Source organism: Hermetia illucens, chromosome 2 (assembly GCF_905115235.1).
Source record: "Hermetia illucens chromosome 2, iHerIll2.2.curated.20191125, whole genome shotgun sequence".
Lineage (NCBI taxonomy): Eukaryota > Metazoa > Arthropoda > Insecta > Diptera > Stratiomyidae > Hermetia > Hermetia illucens.
Window position 1 is genome coordinate 109,232,561 of NC_051850.1, and position 20,079 is coordinate 109,252,639.

Genomic DNA, 20,079 nt, shown 5'->3' on the forward strand with positions numbered 1-20,079 from the left:
GTAATTCCCTGGTTTGTGTGCTGAGTTCGGTTCTTTCTCCCCTAGATTACCGCTCCATAGGTAATCATTGGCCTTACTATTGCAGTATATATCCAAACTAGTATCTTACGGGACTGCCAACCCCATTTTTTTCCTGCTATGGATCTACAAGTCATCAGAGCCCTCGTGGCTTTCCGACATGTGTTTTCCAGAGTAATTTTTGGTCTAGCGTAATTCTCAAATATTTGACCTCTGTTTCTCCTTTCACCTCCATATCATGTAATCTTATTGCTCTCAGGTGATTAAGCTTACGCCTCCTAGTGAATGGTACTATGGTGGTTTTGGCTGGGTTGATCATAGTCCGATCTTCCTGCACCAGGCACTAGTAACCCTTAGTCCAGTTTGGATTCTATCACTTCATATTTGCTCCTACAGATTAAAACAATGTCGTCCGCCGTAACCCAGGACTTGTATTCCAGTATTTGTTAACACGTGCAGGAGTTCACCCACTACCACACTCCGACATCAGCGGCGATAGTACTCCTACCCTGTGGACAGTCCTTTAGTGGTGTTCATGACTAATAGAATTTGTACCTGTCGGTATTTTTATTTGCCTGCTTTCTAGCATTTTGTCCATCCAGAATTCCAGGATGTTTCCTGATCCCTTGCGACTCAGGGCATCTTGTATCTCTGTGTGCGATGTGTTGTCGAATGCCCCGTCGATATACAAAACCGCGCACGAGTGCTATTTCTTTTGTTTCTATGGCATCCCGTAGTACACTTGTCAGCTGATACAGAACAGTTGACAGTGATGTAGGGGAATTACGATTTATAACGTTAGTTCTAGTATAATTGTCTATGACCTTCTCCACCGTTTTGAGTATGAACGATGTTAAGCAAATTGGTCTGAAAGATTTAGGGCTGAAAAGGATTCTTTTTACCCCCTTTCGAAATAAAGACCACTTTTGCCCGTTTCCATGCCCTTGGTATGTATCCCAGTGCTATGCTCCCCCTTACCACCCTCAGAAGAGACTCTAAGATAATTCCTAGGCATCTCTGGATTAGTGCTGGGGAAATGCCATCTACTCCGTGAGATTTCAGTGGTTTAAAAGTTCGCACTGTCCACCTTAGCCTAGTTTCCAGTTCTCCTTTCTTCCCGTCGCTTGCCACCGTGGGGTAGGACCCCGGGTAATGAGTTCTAAGAAGCAGGTGTACCCTGTCCTCCTCATTCTCGGTAAATGTCCCATTTTCGCTTTCTCAAACAGACAGGATATTCCCCCGTCTTTGGCTACAGCCTTGTACAGCTTCTGTGATCTTTTCGATCCCTTCACAAAATTCCCTGAAGCTGTTCCGTTTCGCTTCCCTGATTGCGTTGCTATACGCAGTCAGTCCATTTTTGTACCTCTTCCAGTCCCCGGTTTGCTTTGCCCGATTGAACAGTTTTCGTGCCTCTGTTCTCATTCTGGCCAGGTTCCTGTTCCACCATGGTACATCACTTCATGACTTAACGTCTTAGCCTGGACAGCTGGCCTCATATGCGTCAATGACGACTGTGTTGAGGTTTTCCACCACTGTTTCTAGTTCTAGTTCACTCCTGATGTCACCACCCCCTTGAAGGTGGGAAATGTTGTTGCTCAAGTGCGAAATTATTCTCACTTTAATTCCTGTTTCACGGCTTGCACGTGGTTTCATTGAGTTTTCCTTTTTAAGTTCTTGGTCACCCGATTCACTGGGAAACAGGTACACTGGTGTCACGAAATTTACATGCAACGGAGGGCTCTACATACAGTCAACCCATTAAAAAGTTGGATAGTTACTACAATATACTTTCAAGTCAAACATCTCAAGTGAGTTTATATTTTTAGATAACCTATTTGAGAAAAAAAAAACAATACATTTGTATGTGCATTTTCTACCGTTATTATTATTTGATTAGTTTTATTTTAAGCAGAAAAATAATAAAAGAAAATGGGCACTTTACGTATGATAACAATGATTAACATTGAGTTCGCTTGTGTTCGCCTAAGCAAATGGTTCGTTCTGCCGATTGCTCTCGCCTGTGTTCGGATCGGGCTTTTGCGCTGTTGCCAAACTTACGAACATCGTCATTAAATTGTTTAGCCGTGTTTGTTTAACGGTAAAACAGTGCCAGTTAGAATTTTAATACACGTGACTTCTTGATAACAACATAAAGCTGGTACAAGCCTCGCGCCTGCGAGTGCGGAACTCATCCTTACTCGAAGAACACAAAACTACAGCGTGTGAAGGACGCGGAACCAGCTTACACTGTCGCTGCCCATGGACTGGGCAATTCTAATATCACCACACAACTCCATTCGGCCGGCAAGATCGTTACGGACGAAGAAACGATTAGTGATGACTGCCCTGTCAGATGAATTCAAACTTGCTTCAGGTCAGTCTGTCTTCAAACGGAAACTAAACGGATTCGGGCTCCTCGGACAACGAGACCTCAGCGAACAAAAATTGCTTTTGTCTTCTCACTGACAACGAGCATCGCCCCGAAGCGACGCACACATGTCCCAGAACCTCGTAATCTGCTGACACGGCCAACCCACAGTTAAAGATAAGAATATTTTTTGTATTGATTGACAGCCAGGGCACTGGGCTTTGTAATAAAAAACATAGACAAAAATGCCAAATTTGAAATTACCAACCTACCGGCTGACAGGCTCACTTGTCCGAATATTCATAAGAAACTAATACATCTAATTAAGATCACCAAACTGGAAGGCCATTCCTTTACGCTCAAAGAGGAGAGGAAGCCAACCCTCATCCTCAGAGGAATCTCTCCCCATGAGTTCACTCCCGAAGACGTGGCTTCGGAAATTAAGGAGCTAGCGCAGATTACGCCTGTCCGCGTGACTAGGCTTTCCTCCCCGTGGTCTCGAGCTGGTGACACCAATCTGAGCCTTTTCCGTGTGACTTTCAACTCTGAGGCGGAGGTCAATATAGTCACAAAAACATACCCCACTTTATCAACCGATTAGCGAAAAGGGGACGTCACCCAATGTTTTAATTGCCAACAATTTGGCCGCGTATCCTCAAACTGCGGATACGACCCCAGATGCATGAAGTGCGCGGGCCCCTCCAGGGACTGCCCCCATTTGAATGTAGAGGAGAACGCCGAAAAGGAGTCGGTCGCACTCCTCAAATGCGCAAACTGTGGCCAACTGGGCCACCCTGCCAACTTCTCTAAGTGCCCCCGTGGGCTGGAATCTATCCAGTGCAAAGAGAGAGCCAAAAGCATCCCGCACTCCCGGTCTGCTTTGTTCTTCTCCCACCTTGACAGACCCTCGTCTGTTTCTCCTCGCTGTGGAACACAATATCTCCGTCTCCCCCTGAAGACAAACCCGAAGCGTACTTAAAATTCCTCTTCAAATTGCTAGACATCCAAAATGAAGGTGTTCACACTCAACACTATTTCGCTCATTTCTAACGACAAACGTTTCGTTCTCCACAAGCTCCTCGAGGATTCCGATCCTAACCTCGCTCTCCTTACATTACAGCATTACATGCTCTCGGTTACAGTACTTTCCGCAACGGCGCGGACACAGGCACAGCCATACTAGTCAAAGCGGGACTAAGGGCAAATAGGCATCCCATCGGCTGCAATGGCATCAAACTGCCTGTTAGCAGTAGATCAGACTTCCTGTCTGGGTGTGGCGTCCTCCGAGTCCTAATCGGCGAGCGGGCGGCACAGGTCGTCACCTCACTCCCATTCTGGCCGAACTCTGGGGAATCGCGACCAGTTTCGATGCCTTCATCCTTGGCGCTGACCTCAACTGCGAGACACGTATCTTGCTTGGGTCGACTCAGTTAATAACGAAAACGGCAAAGTGCTCTTCGATTGGTTCCAGCCAGGCCTATTCCTTCAGCGCGGACATCATTAACGCGGGAGTGCCATCCTTTTCTCGTGGGTCTTCTTTCCTAGACGGCTTTATAATCTCGTCCAATCTCTTAGCATGTGTCACTAGCTGCTTCTCTTTAGCAGCCCATCATGGCCTCATGCACCACCTTTTCACTTTATAACATGTAACCGGCTGATGGTGCTGCCTCCGCCGTGTTCAACTGTTGGCTCAATATTACGAACTTCAAAAGCAGTGACCATCCTTCTCGACGCCAATTGCAGGTCATCGCAACCGAAAATGTTTAATTTAGACTCGGGATAAGAATTAACGGCTTTCCAAAGCTCTTCTGTCTTATTAATCATCTCTTGAGCATATTCAACTCGTTTTTAAGATTTTTGTGTGTAACAAAATCCTTATTAGAATCGTGTCGATGTCTGTCCTGTCTGTCTGTCTGTCATACCCGATTTATTCAGAAACGACTGGATCGACTTGATCACTGATAATTGGTGAAAGCGCGTGTTGTTCCCTTTACATACAACAAATGCCGCCATTTATTTTTTAATTTTAAGGGGGGGGCTCCCCATACAGGGTGAAACATAGGGGAGTGCGGTTTCAAAATATGACCATCAAAAAGTGTTACACGTCTCATTCTCAGAACCTCTCCAACCGAAAAAGCCTGAAAAAATCACAGTGGTAGATCTAAACGAAATTTAGGTCTCAAAATACATCCCGTTCCGATATCTGCACGAATAAAGTTAGTAATAGCATATCTGGGTTTTTAGTCATATACAAATGGAAAAATGTACGTAAAAAGTTTCTCACATAAGATAAACACAAATCCTTTATATTCGAAACGCCCAACTTCCGATTTTACGGCTTGCTTCAATATAATCTTTGGGAAAACGATAGGCTTCTTCTTTAGAGTTGTAAACGGTTTTAGGAAGATCTGTTACTATACCTTTGGGCGAAACATTTTTTTGCAAAAGATACTGCACTTGTCTTGGAGTTGTTTCTTATGTTACGCAAATCGCAAAATCTGTGGTTTTGTTTACTCGGATTAGATTTTCAGTGTTCCATCACCACCTTTTTTGGCGAGAAACGGAGGCACTTCCTTTAAAGTTTCTTTTTATTGTGTGATGAACAGTAAACGTTGGATTTGTTGTTTTTGCAGTTATTTTCATAACGCTTCTATAATACTAATATATAATATAATGTTTTCTCTGACTGCATAAAACGATGACTTTTCTCTGTAATATTTATGTGTAACACACAATTAATTAAATAATAACAGTAGAAAACAACCATAAAGTGTTATTATTTTTTCTTTCATAACTCATTTAAAAATATGATGGTATTTGAGATACTTGACTTCAAAGTGTACTGCAGTAACTATCCAACTTTTAAATTGGTTCAGCAAAGAAGAGGGGGCGGTACAATTCCTTTTCACACAATATGGTCATGTGGGATATAAAACGAAAGGGTTCAATAAGTACTTTTGAAAATGGATATTTTTGATATTGGATGAAACAAAGAACAGTGAAGGCTCAAAATGTGAGGACCCGAAAAGTGAAACAGTTCCCGTTTTCATTACCTATCTGACCGAAAAATCTGGAAAAAATCATAATCCTGCATCCATATGAAATCTAGGCCTCAAAATCACATGTCGATATCTGCACAAAGTTTGTAATGATATATTACCGTAATTTAGAATTTTACTTGAAAATACCACCTAAATTCATTCTAAAAGTTTAAAATTTGGCACCGGTATAAGTGATAATATAAGATCCAGATCTCAGGCACACAAATTGGGGCTGTAGAAAAAACAATGTGAGGTAATATTTTAAATACTTTTCTCCACTCTCATCCCATCTTTCTTTATTTTCGGATAACCCAACTTGCGTTCCATTCAAGTAAAAAAGTATCGCCTTTGAATCTAGATTATAGCAACAACTCAGACCATCTACTAGTAATTTTTAAACTCTATACTTCTCGCATCTCAACCGGAAAACGTTCTTTTTAAGGTTTTGTGTAAAACAAAACCTTATTAAAATCGATTCAATGTCTGTCTGTCTGTCTGTCACACTGCACTTTTCTCCAAAACGGCTAAACCGATCCGAACGAAATTTGGTGGACAGATGGGAGCTATGAAATCTCACGCATACAGCAAGTAGCATAAATTTAGGTGAACTCATTTTCGGAACTACTCAACCTAAAAATTCGAAAAAAAATCAGGGTGGTGCGCCTAGATGAAATCTAGGCCCCAAAATATGTCCCATTTCGATATCTGCTCAAATAAACTTACTAATAGTATATTACTACTTTTTAGAAATTTACTGAAAAACCCCCCTTAAATCCATCCTAGGACTTCCGAATTTTGTATCAGCATAGAGGACAATATTTCGTATATATGTATATGCAAAATTTCGTAGAAATCTGGCAATTAACGCCAAAGTTATAGCAGTTCACATTTAGCAATTTCGCGCGAATTTACCGCTTCCAAAGCCATGCAAATCAGATGCTGACGTCATAATTACCCGGAATAATTGACATTCGCGTGAAATATTAAAGTCGCATTTATGAAGAATCTACTTATCTGCAGCACTTTTTAAGATTTTGTGTAAAACACTTATGTGAAATCTAATCTTCGAGAGATGTCCTATTCCGGTATCTGCTCAAAAAATTTACTAATAGTATATTATCAACTTTTAGAAATTGACTAAAAAACTCCCCTTAAGTTCATCCTAAGTGTACTAAATTTTGCACCGACATAGAGGACAACCTCGTGCATGCACATTCCAAGTTTCATGAAAATCCAACTATTATTGGGAAAGTTATAGCAGTTCAAACTTATCAATTTCGTGCTAATTAATCTGCCCCTCCAATATTTAAATCGCTGAGTTCTGGCAATGGTGGTAACCTGCCCAGAACTGAGCGATTTAAATATCTCGGGTCAATTGCTATAAGCCAATGGAGAACTACGTTATGCTCCTCACATAGGGAAACACAAAACCGTTTTATACCTGAAGCGTCACGCTTCCGGTTTCCCGACTTGTTTCAACTTTAAAAAGGCTGATTGTGCAAGGATATCAATCCAGTTTGAACGCTGATGTCGGTTTTGAAGGCATTTCTTAGTCGAATATTCGGTCAACTCATGCAATTGACAAACCAGTTACTAGTTTCCAGTATTTTCTATTTAGAGCTATAAATCGCAGTGTCCCTAAAATATCGTGTAAAGAAATCGTAACCGTTACCTTTCGCCAGGAGTCACAAAAACTCCTTGTTCAAAGAAACGTTTTGGAAAGAATTGGCAAAGGCATAAAGATATACCTCAATATTCAAGTGGAAGCAAGTAAATGCTCTGATACCAAAAATGGCTCGTCATTTCGAACAATACGACGGTTGAACTTAAGAAAGAGTTGCAAACCCTTCTGGAATATTATTCATTATTATCAACGGCACGACAACCGATATCCCTAAAAGCTGTCTGGCATTCTGGCCTACGCCATCGCTACATCTCAGACAGGGTCTGCCTCGTCTTCTTTTTCTACCATAAATATTACCCTTATAGATTTTCCGGGCTGGATTATCCTCATCCATATCGATTAAGTGACCCGCCCACTGCAACTTATTCAGCCGGATTTTATGCACAACCAGACGGCTACTGGTATCGCCCAAAGATTTCGTCGTTATGTAGGCTATAGAATCGTCCACCCTTGTTTCAATTTATTTGGTAGTATTCTAAATAAATAAAGTTCGTCACATGTTCTCCGTTGTTTGTTTCATTATTTTTAGATGTGGTGGCTGGTTACCAGAAAATGTTTCAAGCATATACAAATTCAAAACCAGTCGCTAAACGCGTTTGTAAAAAGGAAAATAAATAGGTGTCTGACAGACGTCACATCTGTTGTAAGGGGATAAGGACGTCACGTCTATAGTTACGGGTTAAACTCCCGCGCCTGGTGCGGTTGCTCTATACTTTTCGAGTTCATAGGGGCTTCGTCTCTACTTGATTGATAAAATTTCCAAGAACGATTTGGATATCATACTTGGGACAGATTTCGAGGGTTCGTTCTATTGCCTCGTAGAAGGTATCTTTCTCTAACTCTGCAACTCTCTCCTTTGTAGGGGAATGAACGTTAATGGGTCTTATTTTTCTGAATTTCCCTTGCAAACGCAAAGTGCATAGCCTTCCGCTTATGTTTACAAAACCGATAAGAGCAGGTTTCATTTTTGGCCGACTAAGAAGCCTACTCGAAGCATATGGTTTACTGGATCATCGTCATCAACGGCGCAGCAACCGGTATCCGTTCTAGGCCTACCTTAGTAAAGAACCCTAGATACCCCGGTTTTGCGTTAAGGTCCAAAAATTTGATATCCCTAAAAGATGTCTGGCGTCCTGACTTACGCCATCGCTCCATCTCAGGCAGGGTCTGCCTTGTCTTCTTTTTTTACCATAGACATTTCCCTTATAGACTTTCCGGGATGGAACATCCTTATCCATATGGATTAAGTGACCCGTCCAACGCAACCGGTTGAGCCGGATCCACAATCAGATAGTTGTGGTATCGCTCATAGATTCCGTGCATTATGTAGGCTACGGAATCGCCCATCCTCATGTACGAGGCCAAAAATTCTTCGGAGGATTCTTCTCTCGAACGCGGCCAAGAGTTTGCAATTTTTTTGCTAAGAACCTAGGTCTCCAAGGAATACGTAAGGACTGGCAAGATCCTAGTCTTGTACAGTAAGAGAGAGTATGGTGAGACGTTTCGAGCGAAACAGGTTTTGTAAGCTGAAATAGGCTGTGTTGGCTGCCAACAGCCGTGCGTAGATTTCATCGTCATAGCTATTATCGGTTGTGATTTTCGACCCTCGATTGGAGAGGAGTTTCAAAGTTGTAGTATGCAACGTTTATTGTCCTCATTTGGCCAGTGCGATTTGATGTTGTTGCTTCTTTGTTTTTTGTTGCTGACGTTAGCACCATATATTTTGTCGTGTCTTTATCAATGTGCAGCCCAAGATCTCGCGCAGTCTGGATGAAGGTGCATCTCGGGTTGTTCTTCCTATGATGTTGATATGGCCAGCATCACGGATCAATTTTTCCAGAGCCAGGTTAAAGAGGAATGCACGATAGGGCATCTCCTTACCTTAGACCACTGTTGATGGTGAATGGTCGCGCCTCGGCACATTGGTCAGGGTCGGCATAGTCAGTCTCATCATTTTCAGTCGGGATACCGAATTCTCCCATGGCTGTATGCAGTTTTATCCTGGCTATGTATCATAGACAGCCTTTAGGTCGCTGAAAGACGATGCAACTGTTGGGCATATTCCAACAGCCTGGTGCGATTGCTCTCTCTCACAGACCTTTTGGTCTCAGGCTCCCTTTTTCCATCTGTGAAGTCGCTTCTCCACTCAACGAATCTCATGATAGGTTTCTGCGTGTTCTTTGAGGGTGCAACATTACTCGGTATGCACATTCTTCCGCTCCGTTGCTAGCTTATATTCATCGTCGAACAAGCCGTTCTGACTTCTCTGCGAACTGGGGTCAAGTATTTTTGTGGCCGTATCAATAATACGTCTTTAGGTGGTTGTCAAGGTCATTTGTCGATGCTTTATCTCCAGGACTTCCGCTGTCTGCATTTATTGCGGCATCCATTTCCTAGTCATAGGTGTTGTGGATGGCTTCAGTGTTCACTCTCACCTTATTATCAGAGGAGATACTAGTGTGTGTTATTCGAGCCCGGGGTAACATGCAGCGGGATACTGATCCGAGCCTATATTGGTCCCCCTATGTGCTCTGTTATTAATCAAGGCTGAGAGGTGGCGGTAGCACGTGCTTAACTCGGTTGAAAGTGGTCCCGTCTGGAGAGGCCCACGTTTGCTTGTAGATCGCTTTCCATGCAAACCGGGTATTTCCAACAACCATTTCGTGCGATATTGCTAATTGAATAATCCACAACCTGTTATCATTGGCATTTTTCTGTAAGCTATGGAAGCCTGAATACGGGCTTCGTCCCTACTTGACTGATAAAATTCCCAAGACTGATTTTAATATCATATCTGGGACAGTCTTCGGGGGTTCGTTCTACTGCCTCGTAGAGGGTATCCTTCTCTGGCTTTGCAGTCTCCCCTGTAAGGGCGTGAACGTTAATGAGGCTTATATTTCTTCTTCAAACGCAAAGTGTATAGCCTTTCGTTTGTTTTGAAAGCCGATAACAGCACATTTCAGTTTTTGGCTGACTAAAAACCTTACTCAGAGCATATGGTATATTGGATGACCACTTATAATATATGCCACTCTCCAGGATACCGGTCCCTGTCCAGCGCATCTCTTGTGACGCTATTACATCAGCCTTATATTGTAACAGGCAGCGTTTGATCTGAACAGGGAGCGCACATTCCATGACAAAATGTGCAGTTCATTAGTCTGTTTTCATTGTCGGGCTCGTCGTTCTTATATTCATCTAGTTTACCATGTAGGGTGTCAGTTCTACCCAACCCCAACCTGGAGGACCAGTTGGTACAATTTATTTTCTTTAAGAAAGAACTACGAACGGTTATCTCGGTATTACCCTGTGACCACCTTATTTCATATTATTTTATTGCTACCTATCAACCCAAAAAGCTAACTGTTGATGTTCCCTGGATCGTCGTTAAACTTTTTCTCCTTAGGTATCTTATAGATAATGGAACTTTCCAAGGCATGTAATTTATGAAAGTCATTAAACTCTTTAATTACCCTTAAATTATCCTTTTCTGGATTGCCAAAAATAATATATACTTAGATAGGTACCACATTTGATTTTTGCAATCCGTGCATGTTATCTGATAGATCCTGTTTTTCTCGCTGTCATCCTAACGCTTTCTAGTCGTGTCTTCAGTTGATGTGATCTGCTGGTAGATATAACTTCGACCTCGCGTTTCCTTAGGAGATTTTTGACTTGGTAGTTGATTTGGGAGTGGATGATAGGTACTCACCGTTTTTTCGATCGTGGCATTGACCGGTAGGATTTATTACATATTATACACTTCACTAACACTTACAGTATGAAGCCTTCTATAGATCTCCCAAGTTGGAACACCCCCTTTCATTCGTAAGCTCCCATTTCTTCGGTGCTACTAAGTCTACCTTTGGGCTAAAAGCTACATAATCAACGGACCCCACGAGTTGAGTGATCAAGTGCTCTGTGTTTACATCCAACGCACGTTTATAACCTTTGTGTGTAGCAGTTGTCGCCGGGAGTGAAATAATACGTGGCATTGTAATTCACTTCACCACCATATGTTTAACTCACTGAACACGGCAGACCTTTGAAAGCATAAGGTCTGTATGCTGTAAAAATTGTTTGGATTCTTGAGTAAATACGGTATTATGTGCTAGAAGTGGCTCTGGCGGTTCAGCCATGGACCTTGGCAGTGGAACAATCCTTACCAGGCATTTCTTACTGAAACTTCAAAGCTGAATATAGCCATTAGTTCAATTAGAACATTTCGATGCATTTTGTAATTGTTTATTGGAATCGATTCTCAGTCGTGAGCATTCAGTTTCACGTCTTGTCCCTTGCCCTTCGTGAATTACAGCAGGTTTGAAAGTAAAAGCTTTTGCTCGAAAATTTGTAATTCGTACACGATGTTGTTGCGATATTTTCGCAGCCCTTCAAGTGGAAGCTCAAATTCGTAGGATGTTTGTGTGCAGCTTTTGAAATAGAGGTTCTGATTGGTTTGGTTTTTAGTTCGCGAGTGTAATTCTTCAGATATTTCCGCAGCTCTACTGCCTGGTAGTTGCTGTGCATGCCTGGTTGATCCAATTTTGGGTAGTATATCAACAATTTTCAGAATTTAACGTCCGAACAATCACAATCATTATTTGTCATGGCGACTGATTGAAAGGTGTATAAGTTGATCCGCTGCAGTGTCATCTAGGAGCAAGTAACCACAATATGAATAGCAACAAAATATTATCAATTTTCGTGGCGATCGGTTCAACGGTTTTGGAGTCCATCAACGGATATACCACATCCATTTTAAAGGTTTTGTGTAAAACAAAACCTTACTAGAATGGATTCAATGTCTGTCTGCAACACCCTATTTACTCTGAAGCGACTGAACCAATTGTCGTAAAATTTGACAACATTTAGTCTGTGAATCCATTTACATACAATTAGTACTACTGAAAACTATTTTTGATACTGGGTGAAATATAGGGGAATGAGGGCTCAAAATATGTACCCCAAAAAGCGAAACAGGTCCTGAGGACAGCAATGATAATTACTGATCAATTTCTGCACACTCTTCCAATTTTTTTTCATTTTATCCTTACTGTTGAAATACTTTCAACATTTTAAATTTTAGGTTATAACGATGGGCAAACAAAGAAAAGGCGAGTTCCAAGAGAAGCGATTTGCACAGAGGAAAAAGGGACCACCTGGGAAGCCGATATTCAAGAAAAAGCAGAAGTTCGAAAAGAAACCCAAGCCGGTGAGTTAACACTCAAGTTAACAACATATGAGTAAACACTTTTCCGAATAATCCTACTTTATCAGGAGAAACCATCAATATCGGAAATCGAAGGCAAAACGCGATCAAATAAAAGAGGAGAGGGCTGCGAAACAGAAGGAACTGAAAGAAAAGCGAACACAACGACAGAAAGTCATGTCTAAAAAGACGAAGAAGGGCCAACCAGTAATGAAAGATAGGATTGAATATCTGCTGAAGAAAATCCAGGAGTCGCAGTAATAGTTATATAGCAAATTTTACTTACATTAAAATTGCCGAATTTCGTATAACAGAAATTTTAGTTTCATTTATTCCAGATCAGATACAACTATGTAAAATACAAAAGGAGCCAGCATTTCTAAAAAAATGGAAAATTTTAGTGCACCCGCACACGTTTCGAGCAGTTTGACTTTAGTAGTTATTCTCCAAAAAAGGATAGTATATGACCTCGAAACTAGTTCATTCTATTTTTTTCCTTTTTTACCTTTTCCCTTGCCCTTGCCTTTCCCCTTTCCTTTACCTTTGCCCTTGCCTTTGCCTCCATTACCACCACCTGAAACTCTTTCTACTAGCATATTCTCGTCAACTTGCGTCCAAATGCTAGCGGTCTGAGTGCGACCGCCTGTCGGACCCTTCGGTGTTCTGAGTTCAATTTCAATTAATGATTTCTTATCAGACGATGGCTCTTTCTTTCCCATTTTTAATATAAAAACGTCCGAGTCTAGGTCCATTGTTCCTTTCCGGCAAATCTAAAATTAAATTCAGGATAAATGTTTATTGGTTGATTAATCATTGAACATTTTCCGAGCTAGACAGAAACTTACTTCAATTCCATTTGGCAACTTTTGGTTTACTCCCTGGATAGTGTTATCAATGTCAGGTCCGTCAATTTGAACGCAACATTCGCGCGTTCGCTTTTTTCGTCGGTACTGTTCAACGTCACCCTCTTCGCATCCTTCTGGTGGTGGCAACGTGAAATCAGCAGTCTTGTAATCCATAGCAGTAGGATATTTTATATTTCCTCGGACTTCTGGCAAGCACTGGTGCATTGCGAACGCGGCCAACAGTTTCCTTCCTCATGTGATCACAGACGACATTTCTATCTGTCTCTAAGTACTGAGCTACCGTACGGCAGATGTTGGTCAACTCTTGGTTATTATCTTCGTTGCTGAGAATTCTACACAGTGCTCCGCGTAAATCGATATTTCGATTCGAGCAGTATTTAACGCCTAATTCAAGTATTTTCTTTACCAGGCAACTTATGTTGTCTGATGTTGGGGTGTATTTCTCGCGTTGCTCCGTGTCCTGTGTGAGAAATAAATCAACAAAGTTTGTAATGAACATTAGACGTAGGTGTGGTGAAGCACACTTACAGAACCACAACTGCTATTCTGTCCACCTCGTTGCCGATTACGGCAACAGCTTCCGTCATTGTTTTGTAAGGCTATCAGTGTTTTTGTCAAACCACACAGATCAGTCTGCTTTTCCAATGCTGGACGGTCGTCAGCGAAGTCTTTAATTTTTTCGAGAATTATTTTAAATATATTCGTTAGGCCAGACTTGTTATCACCACCGCCATCCTACGGAGGTGAAAAGCTGTTAGATTATATAAGGTCTACAGCATGTGTTATTTAACTTCTCTAAATTCTATCGAAATTGACTTACAAATATTATGTGCATAACTCTATGAACAACCGATTGAAGGGAAGAATCAGTACCTCCCTCCTAAGTGCTATTAAAAGATGAAAAAATTCACGGCCGACTTGTCTGAAGTGCCTAATTAGTCAAAAAAAGTTCCTAAAATTACCAGATTGGAATTTTCGTCCTTTTTGCTAGGTTGTACAGTTATAAGTGTGACGACAATAAAACTGAATCCTATACAGAGGTTTGACGAAAGGGGGTGATTCCTCGGGTCAAAAGTTTTCTTGAAGCCCCGGAATAGAGACTTTAATGAAATTAGATAAATATTTGGTGATATAGAGGGGGTTGCTGCTCACCCTCCTCATGTATTAAAACTTCGCAAAAGCGTACTAAATAATATTAATCGGTCTACGTAATGCAAAAGTTGTAGGAAAAAAGACACATTGACAAGAAACCGAATATTACCTCAAATCAATACTTCATAGGAATGGAAGGTTTGCATAACAGCTGCTAGCGACAAGTCCCCCTAAACCTGAAGTAGGTGTTAACTGTTTTGAAGAATCACTTAGGATTTGCATCCATACACCATTTCCGAAGTAAACCTTGTCTATCTTTGCAATTATATATGGACAACAGACTTGACTGGGCGAAGCTGCAACTTTGTATCAACTATAATAGGGGGCGTATACATGTATAGCTGCTATGATCCTGAAGTCTTATTTTGACAAAGTCTTTTCCGACCTACATTATTGCTGACGGGCAAAATTCCAATTCCGTGCAGTTGGGCATGGTGGTATAAATACGTATTGATCGTATGAAAAGGTGGTTTTGATTCAGTTGTGGGGATGACATTGTCATGTCTTCGCACCTTCATGAAGATTATCGCTGCTGGGGGCACCAGGCTACAGAAAGAACTTGTAGGAAATTTGCAAGGTCAAAAGGGGGAAGGCTGTCTAACTTGCCAGCGAAAGCGATGGTTCAGTACAATTTTGTAGCATATAACAAGTTTTCAATTTATGATAATCACAAAAAAAAATCTAATTTTTTTCGTAAAATTAGTCAAAAATTTAGGTGGTCAAAAAAATGGATGAATACGAACACGCCGATTTAACACTTTCCAAAGACTCACAAGGGGGTTTAATTCGCAATTCTGGGACCGGTTTTTTTTTGCTGGATTATAATGCTAAACCTAATTAAATGAACACTTTTGACCATGATCATCTTGAACGATCTAACGCTCAGTTATTTTTTCATGAACATACGGAACCATATTTTGTCCGAAAATATGACAGTAAGTTTTGACCGTTATAATACCCTTAACTTGCGTTAAAAAACTAGCTCATGCTTAGGAAAGTAAGGAACAATTTTTAAAGGATTGAGTCAGTTGAGGTTATTTTAGGGTCACCAAAAAGCCATACGAAAGTTTACGTACAAAATCCGGTCACGTTTGCGAGTTGTGTGGAACATGCATTGCAAAAAAGATCATCTGGCCAGCCTAATGGTAGTGGCAGAAGCTTGTGTTGATACGTAAAGTTGATAAACCTTAGGGCGATATATGATTGCCAATATTTCCTAAACGGAACATAGCGTGTTGGACGAAATGCGATTTAGCATCCTTCAGGTTTTCCCAAAAAACCTACTGTTCTGTGCTGTGTGATTTTTAAACGCTTCACTGAGGCACTCTGTTAAAGTACGTTCCATTACTTGGCATAACCAGAAGTGCATTTACCACCCTTGACCTATCGACTTCGGCTGCTGCTTCTGCTTTCGTGCCTAGCTCAATAGTGAATTCCCTTTTTGCTATGGTGCATTTTATGCTTTTCTTCTTGAGAATTTCTACGGTACCAGAGATCAAGCATATTTCGCTTGCCTCCATTTGCAACGGACAATAAGAGCCTTCAGTTCCTTACGCTCCTCGATTTGCCAAGCCATATGGTGCCCTTCTTGACGTGGCCAACAACTTCATTTGCACCGGGAAGAAGTGCACTTTTGATGGAGGCCCAGTTCGCCGGCTAGTTGTTCAAGATGTTTGCCGTTCGATCAGCTAGATAGTTTCCCCACTGTTGAATGATAACCGTATCCCGAAAAGTCTATGCTGAAAATCCATTCCTGAAGCATTCTGCGAAATTTCAATACGGCCGTAGAGTAGTGTTCTAAAATCGAATTCAATCTTTGACGAAAGTAAAAGGTCGTAGTCGAAAAATCAGTTCGTTTCTAAGGCGTAGTAGTCGTTTCCGAAGCATAGTTAATTTCGAGAGTTAGTACACGAGTTGTTAGCCCACAAACATCTGTATCCTTTAGTCACCTTTTACGACAAGCAAGGACTACATTGAATTTCTACAAACACTATCTCAGCGTGACACATACTTCCGGTCTTCATAGAAGTACTACTAGTCCGGCTGGGGTTGGCCCACGCCTACTCCCAGACTCTCTGAAACGGAATAGTTGCTCTGGGTAGCTGGAAGGTTTTTAGATTGGCAGCTTGATTTGTTGGCTGAAGACAGGTGGATATGAGAACACAAACACTTAATGCTAGAAGAACTCGTGCGCTGGGTTCAATTGCTCTTCTACAATCCGGAAAGTAGAGTTCGAAGTGTGGCGAGGAAGCGCGCCTCTCCCCACTCCTCTTTGTTCTTGTTATGGACACAGGTACACGGCATATCCAACATCCAGTGCCACTGCCACCAATCCACTGCTTTATACAGATGATGTTTTCTTAGCGTTTAATAGCAAAAATGGTCTCGAGCAACTTCTCCAAAAATGGAATGATCGCCTCATTCAACGCGGTCTCAGATTGAAATCTGAATAAAACTGAATTTTTGACGACCAATCCCCATAAAACAGGTACAATCACTGCCAGCGACAGCGAACCTGCCCAGAACTGAGCTGATAAATGCTTTCAGCGAGTTAATGCTATCAGCCAATGAAGAACTGCGTTATGAAATTGCTTCACACATTAACCCAACCTGGAGTAAGTGGCTTTCCACAACTAGTGTTCTTTGTGATTCGACGTATCAACGAACGTCTCAAATCGATGGTTCTGAGTGTTGGCCGACTATAAAAGACAATGGACGACCTCTTGCGGGAATGGAGACAAAGATGTTCCGTTAAACTAGTGGTGTGACACGTTTTGATTACATCCGAAATTAGGATATCCTGCGATCGATATGGAGCTGCACCGATCGCGGAAAAATTTCCAGGGAGGCATCTTGGATGATACGGTCACGTAATTCGCGCTGACGATACTTATCTTGTCAAGATTGGCCTGAACAGCAAAGTTGATGGTGAGCGGCCAAAAGATCGGCCGAAACAACGCTGGATGGGGATTTAAAAGCCTAGCGATTGCATCCAGATGAGGTATTTGATAGAGCCAATTGGCGATTCCGATCATGACGAGCCGACCCCGCTTGTGAACGGGGCAAAGGCTGAAGAAGAAGAAGAATAGGTGGATATGAGAATGCACTAAATTGCGCCAACTGTGTAGAATAAAATTTTGAAGGCCCTAGCAACGACTGACATTCCTAGTTAGTTTGTTGATAACTACCAGGTGGAAAGAAGGGTCCGGAATGACGTTGATGATGGAGTCAAACAGTATATGGTCTCTATGAATATCCAACATTATATTATAATACATCATATACAACGATGTATGTAATCTTCAGCAAGCCACGTGTAGTGGATAACGCTAAAGATTGCAAAATATCGTGAGGATATCGGGTTGTACAACTCTTCTTTTTCTTCAGCCATTGTCCCTTTCACAAGTGGGGTCGGCGCGTCGTGACCGGTTTCGCCATTTGGTTCTATGAAATGCCTGATCTGGATGCAATCGCGAGGCTTTTAAATCTCCATCCACCGGTGTTCCGGCTGGCCTTTTGGTCGCTTACCATGGACTTCGATGTTCAGACTAATGTTGGCAAGTGAATTCTCATTAGCACGAATTACGTGACCATACCAACGAAGACGCCTCTATCGCAGTTTTTTCGGTGCAACCCCATATCGATCGTGGATATCCTCATTCCGGATCTGATCAAAACGTGTCACACCACTAGTCCAACGTAACATCTTCGTCTCCATTACCGCAAGACGCCGTTCATTGTTTTTTATAGTCGGCCAGCACCCAGAACCATAGAGAGCGACAGGATGGGCGACATTGCATTAAATTTTAGATTTGATACGTTTGTTGATACGTCGAGAACAAAGAACACCATTTGTAGAACAGCACTTCATCCAGGTTGGGTTAATGCGTGAAGCAATTTCATAACGCAGTTTCTCCATTGGCTGATAGCATTGACCCGAGCTATTTAAATCGCTCAGTTCTGGGCAGGGCACTACAGATAGAACTTCGGTGTTAAAGAAAACAGAGAAAATGATGATTCTCCGTAGTACCGGAATTTTCTGGGGGCCTGGAATAGACACACAGTGGCCAGCATAATCTTCACTTCGGGCGCGGTCGTCGTAGAGAGAACTCTACGCCGCAGCCTATACACCAGAGTGGACGGGAAGCTGGGGTTCTTCAAGATCGAGAGGTTGACGTTCAACCATGACTATCACGCAGTCAGGAGGAGTTTCTTTCATAATGCCAGCAGTCTGGACCAATGAGGTTTTTCCGGGCTGTATTCGGTGTTGATAACTCCGGACCTTCATTTCAACATCATCATTCCAAAGCCAAGTATCTCGGTTGATGTACCGCTTACCCGGCTTGGTGACCCCGAGGGTTGCAGAGGCCGCTTTGTGGATCGTGTCTTTCATTTGGTTCCATGATTCTTCCACATTCGTAATGGTTGGCAATCGTATGAGTGAGACCGTTTCTTCTTTTTTCTCACCAAATCGCCACCATTTAATGCGCGGCGGGCCAGTGCGTTCCTCACGCTGTTTTATCGGTGGCTTAATTCGCAAGACAGCAATCAACGGCCGATGTTGAGGTGCGATGGTTTCATAGGGAACGACTTTGCAATCAGTGACAGTGGTAAAATGTTGGCGTCTTATGAGAATATAGTCGATTTGCGTTTTATTGTTCCCACTATAAAATGTGGGAAGATGAGACAATCGTTTGATGAACCATGTATTCATAAGTACAAGGTCATGGGTGTCCGCAAAATCGATTATACGCTCGCCACCTTCATTGCGCGCTCCGAACCCCTTTCCCCCATGGCACCTGTTACCGTCTGCCTTTTCACCCACATGACCATTAAGGTCGCCGGCAATGATTATGTAATCGTCAGCAGGCACGTGACGAGTCTTTTCATCGAGAAGTTGCCAGAAGGCATCTTTCTCGGCATCAGGACGGCCTGTCTGTGGTGCATACGCGGTGAAGAAGTGAATAGTGCGATCAGCTGATATAATGATGAGCTTCATCAGCCGATCATCAAATCGTTTCGACTTCTTTAATGGCATCACGAAACCGTCTGAGATGGCAATGCCAACACCATATTGACTGTGTGGGTTACCAAAATAGAGAAGTTTGTAGCCATTTTTACCGCGTTCGCGTTCAATGTCGCAGCTTTTGGAACCAGACCATCGGGTTTCTTGCAGAGCGCAGATGTCAATGCACCTTTTCCGAAAGGCTCTTGCGAGTTCCTCCGTCTTTCCAGTGACAAACATACGGACGGACGGGCAGACAGAAAGACCAACAGTAAACATATTTTTAATAAGGTTTTGTTTTACAGAAAGAGAAAGATGACGGGATCCTTTTAACAGTACAAAGACGGAGCACATTATATGGAAGGAAGGCCTTTAGGAGGGGGGGGGGGGGGGTTCATAGATTCAAAAGGGGGCCTAGTTTTGACATTTGTTATGGGTCGGGCCTATCCTCAGAAACTACCCAACTGAAACAGGAAAAAATCAAGGGGCCGCGACTACATGGTGCCTAGGTTCCTAAGCACGCTCCTTAAGTTCATCCTAGAATGACGAAATTGCAGCAATATAGGATATGACAGAGCGTGATCGTATCCAATTTAATGGAAATCACCATTGCCTTTTTGGTAGTGTCAGAAACCATTTTAGATGGAGAAATGGTTGATTTGGCCTTTTATTTGTAAAAAGTGCTATCGATTAGGGTACCGGCACTCATTAATGGTTGGAGCACAGTTAGATACTA

At 42.2% G+C, this 20,079-nt stretch overlaps 2 protein-coding genes across 2 annotated transcripts in view; one reads left to right on the forward strand and one right to left on the reverse strand.

Moving 5' to 3' along the window:
- Positions 1–12,204: 12,204 nt before the first annotated feature.
- Positions 12,205–13,160, forward strand: LOC119648051 (thyroid transcription factor 1-associated protein 26; the record flags this gene model as incomplete). The annotated part of the gene is made up of 3 exons (XM_038049514.1): positions 12,205–12,323; positions 12,389–12,577; positions 12,659–13,160. Coding segments are annotated over 3 exons (327 nt in total), but the record flags the coding sequence as incomplete, so codon positions are not given.
- Positions 12,622–20,079, reverse strand: part of LOC119648049 — a 39,548-nt gene continuing 32,090 nt past the window's right edge. Inside the window, 4 exon segments of the mRNA XM_038049511.1 lie at positions 12,622–13,090; positions 13,166–13,378; positions 13,380–13,646; positions 13,715–13,921. Of these exon segments, the coding sequence (XP_037905439.1) occupies positions 12,806–13,090; positions 13,166–13,378; positions 13,380–13,646; positions 13,715–13,921 (972 nt within the window). The 3' untranslated portion in view covers positions 12,622–12,805.